The 7727-nt window shown below is 41.2% G+C and overlaps 1 protein-coding gene across 1 annotated transcript; it reads right to left on the bottom strand.

Moving 5' to 3' along the window:
• Window positions 1–378: 378 nt before the first annotated feature.
• LOC133150469 (solute carrier family 15 member 1-like) lies at window positions 379–7192 on the bottom strand. The gene is made up of 23 exons (XM_061273014.1): window positions 7022–7192; window positions 6848–6882; window positions 6652–6736; window positions 6373–6514; window positions 6177–6296; window positions 6006–6105; window positions 5511–5601; window positions 5337–5420; window positions 4799–4881; window positions 4614–4700; window positions 3810–3899; window positions 3678–3722; window positions 3572–3604; window positions 3408–3496; window positions 2908–2989; window positions 2705–2821; window positions 2490–2630; window positions 2367–2413; window positions 2201–2308; window positions 1992–2106; window positions 1764–1901; window positions 1364–1471; window positions 379–1288 (listed from the first exon to the last, which is right to left on the bottom strand). Exons 1-23 carry the CDS (start codon window positions 7026–7028, stop codon window positions 1049–1051), a joined length of 2187 nt encoding a protein of 728 aa, XP_061128998.1. The 5' UTR covers window positions 7029–7192; the 3' UTR covers window positions 379–1048.
• Window positions 7193–7727: the final 535 nt, after the last annotated feature.

The raw sequence follows: 7727 nt of genomic DNA, 5'->3' as shown, positions 1-7727 counted from the left end.
TCATGGTAAATGTGCTGAGTGGCCCTTCGTTCTTCCTCAGGGAAATAAATGCCTGATTACAGAGTCAGCTTGACTCGGGAAAGCAGGCTCATTCAAAGACTCATAAATTACATTTCTGAGTCAATAAACAAGACTCATTTTGGAGTAGTTCTTGCTCTTCATTTGCTTTTTTATTTTTTTTATTTTTTTTATTTTATTTTCAACTTGGAAGCTGACCTTATCATACCAGACCAAATGCAAAAAAAGGGGGAACTAACTTTTCAAACAAGAGTCATCAAACAACCATGGTGAGAATGTCCAATCAGTCTGAAGGCTTGGAATAAATGTTGAGTTGGTTTTTAACATGCCTGGAATGAGTTAAAGAAACGGAAAAAAATGCACCAACTTACAACTTCTTTATTCACTGTTACTATTAGCAAACTAATCCCACAATATTTTTATTTCCTTAAGATTACGATGATATTTACATTATGCTGCATCCTCTTTATCTTCTAAATTAAATCAACAGGTTCCTGTTACTTTAGTTTTTCACTTATCTTTTACCAAGCTGCACTTAAAAGACATTAGAATCCTGCCAAGTTATCCTGGTACCCCAAACTATAAAATTACCCACGTCAAATTGCTACATAAAATGGTTTCAAATGATATGTCTTGTTTGTGGCATGACATGACATCCGTATGGGAAATTTGCGTCAACATTCCAGCCCAAATGATTCATACTCCTGGCAACACCTGAAATATGCTTGGACGCCTGGTGCCAGACCAGTGATTACAAAGCGACAATGCCATTACGTGCCAGAACATTACAAACAAAAATAAAAATGGCAATGATAAGTTGCTGCAACACAGTGCAAAATAAGCCATTTGATAGTGAATTTACAGTAACAGGACAGAGTAGAATACATCTGCATAGAAACGTACCTCTTGCAAATCGTAAATCATTTTACCGAACACGGATCGGGTCACATTCGACGAAAGACAATGAACACAGAACCAGCAGCGTGTGAATACAAAGGTAAATACTGTGGGTCTGAACCTTTCCATTTTTTCACAGCTTGGTCTGTGTGATATCTTCCTCCTCATCCGAGCTGGAATCTGAATACTTTTCTTCTTTACCACGCTCAACTGAGTCCTTTCCATCCATGTTCTTCCATTTATCCTCAGGGTCCATCCTTCTGAACTGAGCTTCAATCTTGCTTGGGTCAGTGTACGTGTAGAAGTGGGCCATGATTGCAAAAGTGATGCACACCACCACCAGCAAGGATGCAAAGAGAATATACTCGGCCCACTGATGAATACAACGATTATTATTACATGTATAGATATCCTTCTGATGATTATTTACATTTCACCAAGCACTCACCTGATCTTCAAGTGTTGCTGCCTCGGCAACAATGAGCACAATGATATTACCAACAGCAACAGTTAAGAGCCAACCGGCCTGCAGCACTGATTTCATGTTGCTGGGTGCCTGAAAAGGAGTTACAGTTGGGACATAACTAATTTGAACAGAAAGCCGTACCACAAACTATCTGTGTGAAATAATACAGTAAGCAAATCGTTTAAAAAAAAAAAAAAAAGAATTGCTTCGGCTTCAGAGCCAGTGAACAATATTCTGTAGGTTCTGAAACTTATGGTAAGAACCACAAATAAATATTCTTATGTAGCAGTAAGTGTTCACTAAAAACAAGGCTGAGGTTTTATTTCTGCCAAGAATATTTCAAAATATTGTCAGCCACTGTAACAGAGAGTGCAAAGAACACCTGTGAGTAGGAGAATTCCAGGCCTGTAACAGAAAACACCACTTCTCCTGCAGTGATTAGGAAGTACTGCGGAATCTGCCAGGCCATGTGGACCGAGTTTGGTCTGATGTCTATCACCTGACGGATCTCCTGTCCGCACTGGATGACAAAAACAAATCACTCTGATGCAGAGCCTTAGTGGAGTGCTGTAGCTCTCCTGAGAACACGTGTCAATAAATATATTGTTACATTTGGTCCAAATGTGAAAGTGGGCGGGATGATCAAGACGTAAGAGCTGCCGAAGCCAAGCTGCTCGTTGTAGACACACTCTTCTCCTGTATTGTTCTTGATCAGGAACTCCGCACTGATTGTGTGAAGAGAAAAAGCAAGAATTAGAGCATTGTTTGTTTATGTTCACATATGAGCAGAAAAGAAAAGAAATAAAACTCCTCACGTACTTCCCGTGTGGTAGTGTCAAATATTTTGACATGTCTGAAGCACTAACCCCCTTGAAGTCCAGATTGCCAACTGTTATATTTAAAGTACAGCCTAGGCCATTGAAAAATCTGCAGAATGAGAACAAATTACATACATTGATACTCCAAGTTGAAATGATTAACTTGCCTTATAGCATTAGCACCCTGCTCCGGTTTGGCCGTGATGTCATCAAACTGTAGATTAAAAAATGTGACTTTACGTTCAAGTCATAGACATGCTTCCTTGACCTCACGTGCCAGCCTTCCTTACCACTACAGGTCTAGGCAGAGGCCCATCCTGAAGGATCACAACAGTACTCCGAGACCCGTCACTTGGGGTGATTGGATAAATGGCGCCCGGGCCCAGTTCCAAAGAAAATGAGTTTTCGAAGGTCAGGTAGTCATTGTTGGCCTGACAAATAGAAATTAGTGAGTGGGTCAGGTGAGATGCAATACGTGGCTCATGTCGTCTGTGCACTTAATTACCGTGAAAGCATCCAACTTAAAAGATTGTGGCCCAGCCTTGATGTCTAAAGGCTTGTCCAGCATGTTGAGAAACTTCACTTGGCTCTCAGTGCCGGATGGAAAGGTGGGCAGGGATTGCTAAAAGAAAAAAGGTGAAAAAAGGTGTGAAAATTCTAATGAGTTTCCTTCCTGTGTGTGAGTGTTTTTGCAAGTGTCAAGCTCACATCAATCTGGATCTGAACCAGGCCTGCAGCAACAAATGCCAAAGCGGCGAGGAACATCCCCACGGTCATCCTTTTCAAAGGACTGCAATAATATAGTAAGCACAAATTAATTACACTGATAGTCATCAAGCCAATTTTCCTCTTCATGGCCATGAACCAGCTACATTGGTAATTCCCAAGGTGAGATAAGCGTATCGCTCGTGGTAGGCAGTCTCCCTTTAGTGGTACGTGAAAAAAAAATCACTAGGTAAAGCTCGGTTATATTTAACTTAGAGAAGCGTATTGTGAATAAATATTGAATTATTAAAGAAAAATGAGCAGGTATATCAAATGAGGATTTGAAAAATTGCATCTCTTGCATTAGTGATGGACAAATTTGAGCTATATCGTCACCATGCAAACAAAACTCTTTCATGGAATGACGACTCCCGGAATAATGTATTTCTCATCAAGATGAAAGGAGTCTAGCAGAAAGCAAAGAACATGAATGCAACACTCACGTGAAGTTTAACTTGCACTTGGAGATGAGTGGGTAGACCACACTGTCCACGATTGGCACCAGAACCAGGATCAAGATGGGGTTGACCGTCTGGCGGGCCGCAATTTCATTTGCTTAATTTGTCGCAAATAGGTCCCGGCTATGATTATTCACAAAAGAGCTCACCTGCATCTGGTCAGGCTGGATGACAAGGACTCCCTATTGAAAACAGAAATGATCTTAATCAGTTACGTGTGAACTAAAGCAAGTATTGCTATCACTGGAGACTTACAAAGTCACCGTTCATGGTCGTTGCCTGGAGGGTCCATCTCGATCCCTGTGAAGGAGACACAGAGCTGCCTTGCTTATGTTTGCTCCCTTAATACATGAATAAGAGTGAGGCCGGTAGTAGGGGGTTAGTCACCTGCTGGTCAAAGAGAGCCCAGAACATTGGTAGAGGGATGTAGAGGAACAGCACCTTAACCACCATCTTTACTTGGGCAATCAGAAGTTTCTACAAGAGCAAGCGGGAGAAGGAATGTTATTGTTGTATGATAACAAAAAAAGAAACAACAAAAAAACATCTACGCAATAAACATTTTACACAGAGGCAGAGAAGCCAAAAGAAAAAAATGTAACGGCCTTTTGGGGTCAGGGGGTTTATTTTTCCATACAGTCAAATGCTCATATTTCACCATAGAAATGAATGGATATTCCATGACTACGTTCCATTGAGAAAATGGCAGCAAAAACTCTTGCATCGTGTTTTCTGACACTGTGAACTGGTCGTCAACCAAACACAGGGCACATGTATCTACATGACGACAATCACAATTCTTCAGTATGATGCAGTGATAGAACTTGCTCTTGGCAGAGGATAAAGAATATATACCTCTGAGTATCATGACATTATTTGTCTACGTATGTTGAATTGCTCCAAATATCAGTTGGTTAGGGTTTGTTCGTGTAGTGTTCACGTTTTGTACTGGTGTTTTTCATTGTTTGATTGTTGATCTGCCAAACTGCTGCTTGTCAAGTGTGTGAGCAAGTCATTCTTTACTGCTTACACTCAGTAGGCGGCATATTTTCATCGTATAAGGGGGAACAATCAAAGTCGTATGTTTTAGCTCAATTAATTTTTTAGTTGTTATTTGGGCTTGGCTTTCACATCCATTTTCAGGAATATTTGTGACGTCAGGTGTTTTATGTGTGAATATTCTGATCTTACATCATATTTTTCTTCAGCCCAGTCCATCCAGTGTGCTCTTTTCGGGTATGTCGAATGACGATGCCGGAAACGGTTAGCGATAGCAAACTGCAGCAGAAGAAAATGATTCCATGAAAACACATTGTGCACATTTGAAAAGAAAGAACCAAATTGTCAAAAGGTATGGCTTTTGTCGGTGCACGTACCCCGATGCAGTTGCAGACTTTTACCATGATGTTTCCTTGAGGAGCCGTCTTATTGTACATTCCACTTCCCACAATGAATACAACTGCATAGAGACACACAGACACGCACAAAATAAACACAATCATTGCCACTGAGACACTACACAAAAAGTGTTCTTCAATCTTTTCTCACATCATGCTAGAAATTGTTTTGTGGGATCAACAAAGTCAAATAAAATATTTACAGTTTGGAGGAGGAATTTAGTTGAAAATGCGGCACCTAAAAACAAAAACATTCTTCTCGGTTACGACCCCAGGTGCTCTAGGCATCTGTCTAACTTTGGCGAACTCTCTCTGACATTCCAAAAAAAAAAAGGCAACTTTTCTATATGTTTTACATATATTCAAGACCGCTATGTTCTTGCTTTATTTATTTGTAAAACAGTCTCCCAAGCAATGAGCGTGTGACCAATTTTTGTGATGATGAATATTCAACATTAAACATAGCTAATATGTACTAATAACCCGAATCAAGCAAAACAAACTGATGTGTTCTTACTCAGAGCAACAACCATGAGGGCTGCGGGTACACCAAAAGCCAGCGGGTAACATTTCTGTTGGCTGTGTATTCCACACTCCTGAGCTAGAATACAACACAAACACACACAAACATTATTCCAGGTACCAATTCACCAACTTCATTGCTGTTTTGATACAGTATGTCCAAGCATACCTCTGAGGATAGGGGTAATGACAGTGGACAGCAAGCTGCCTGCATTGATGGACAGGTAGAAAATTGAAAAAAAAGTGCTTCTCTGCTTCTCCTGATGGGGACAAAATGTTGAAAGGTTCAAGCAGTGTTCTTATGCAACATGCAGTAATCTTTGTACTTGGCCTTGGACAATGTTCTCAAGCCAATGAGACAGAGTTTCCTATTGGTAATAAACACCTCAGCAGAAAAATGCTGAGAAGCATCAGATAAGTGAGCTGGCTATAGAGATAATAGTCATCTGGTCAAAACACATTGGATGTACCTAGCAGAAAATTGGCACTGAAGTTAGGATAACATGTCATGTAGCCAATATTTCCTCAAGTGCCTCTGTTTAGCCCCAAATAAAGTTCAGATCTTCTAGTAAGCTTTTTCTGACTCTTTTTGTGTTCTAGTAAAAGCCCGAAGGTTTGTGCCATCTCAAACTTCTGATTAATATTCTACTTAAGATGACCATACCTGATGGTCTTCAAACTGGTCTCCGCCAAAAGCTGCAACACAAGGTTTGATTCCTCCTGTTCCCAGGGCTATGAGCAACAAACCCACCACGGACAGAGCTCTGCGGGAAGAATGCCACCGGTCAAGCTGATGTGTTTCGCATCTTGTCCAACACGATGCCCGAGCGCTTACACGTGGAAGGTCATGTTGTCCGGGGTCCCGTCATGATCGGTGTCGGTGATGTCATGGATGGCACTGACTGCCAAGACCACCTGCCCCAATGCGTACACAATGGACAGGTATACAATAGTCCTGCGTGGAGGAAAGAGCGATAAGGTTTTGGACTGTTGTGTTCTGATTGCTCTCAGACAAAACCCGTGAGACCCACTTGAACTTGCCGAGCCAAGAGTCGGCCACAATGGCACCCAGGATTGGGGTCAGGTAGCAGAGGGCAACAAAGGTATGGTAGATTGTTGTGGCCAAGTCATCATCCCACCTCAGAAAGTACTTAAAGTAAAGCACCAGCACAGCTGCACGCAGGGAAGGGTGAAAGAGTTCAGAACAATTTTATAACACGAGCGCGTCATAGTCGCACTGTCTGATTATAGCTTTAACTACAATGCTTGCCACAAATTGAGATTCATTGTCTGTCAACAAAAATACTCACCTCGCATGCCATAATACGAGAAGCGCTCGCAGAACTCATTGACCACAATAAAAAAGATGCTAATTGGGTAGCCGCACACCAAAGCCTGGAGGAGAAGACATTTAGATTGCAATTAGTCCTTTGTTGATGCCGGACAGATTAATTGTAGAGTAATCAAGTACCGTTGAGTACAACATATGATACTTTTAGTACTCACACTTTTTGACTTGGACTTCCCCTTTTCATCTTTTCCTGTAAAAAAAAAAAAAAAGTATTGAATAAATGAAGTTTAAAATATGAGGAAAGATTAATTTTACCCATTAAAAAGACACTGTGTACACATACTACTCATGGGTATAAATTTAAGTTGGTCATTGACGCAGTGACTAACCTGCCATGGCTGAATGTGTACGATATATTTTCCTCTCACAGCTCAAATCCCTTCATAAGTCAAGTCTCTTCAAACTTGAAGCGAACAAGGCGAGCCTTTATAACCTCCCATCTGTTGATAGCTGGAGTGCAAGTCACACACTGAAAATGCACGTGGATGAGCCGCGTATGCTCGTTATCAAGGCTAAAGCTACAGATAAGGTAGGTAATATCCTGGCCGATCATTCACAGTATAATTGTGCAAGCATACACGTATGCTTGCACTTTATGCGTGTACTTTATCTCACACGGTTATTTCAATTGTAAGAAAAATGCATCTCACAATGATAATGCAACTTTGTTTGTAACTTTCAGATGAAGAGTTCAAGTTGTGTGGGAGACAACAGGATACCTGTGACCCCACGAATCCAGAAAGAATCAATGGAGCTTTTCAATCACTTCAGCAACTTCAGCCTAGAATTTGCTTCCTCAGAAAGGCATGTCGGTGGAATGGTAGAGGACTTCCAAATATTCTCCCCACATCACTAGTCAAGGTCAGCAGCATTCCATTCCCACTATACACAGCGGTGCACTGCTTCCCCCTCCTGATACACTGAAGGGTAGAGCAGATTTTCCTCAAAGCCAAATGATTCTGTAGTGTTGACACTTCCTTTGGTGCCGTTGGGAAAAAACATCTAATTCCTTTATCTTGTCTGATCCCCACCAAA

This window comes from Syngnathus typhle, linkage group LG2 (genome assembly GCF_033458585.1).
Source record: "Syngnathus typhle isolate RoL2023-S1 ecotype Sweden linkage group LG2, RoL_Styp_1.0, whole genome shotgun sequence".
NCBI classification, from domain to species: domain Eukaryota; kingdom Metazoa; phylum Chordata; class Actinopteri; order Syngnathiformes; family Syngnathidae; genus Syngnathus; species Syngnathus typhle.
Note: the sequence above shows the minus strand (reverse complement) of the source record. Positions and strands in the feature narration are given on the sequence as shown.

Bases quoted from the DNA above. Each gene is read 5' to 3' on its own strand.
- LOC133150469 (XM_061273014.1), bottom strand. The intron at 3,900-4,613 runs GTAAGATCAGAA...TTGCTCTTGTAG, and splicing joins GGGCTGAAGAAAAATATGAT to AAACTTCTGATTGCCCAAGT. The intron at 2,822-2,907 runs GTGAGCTTGACA...TTTTTCTTTTAG, and splicing joins TGGTTCAGATCCAGATTGAT to CAATCCCTGCCCACCTTTCC.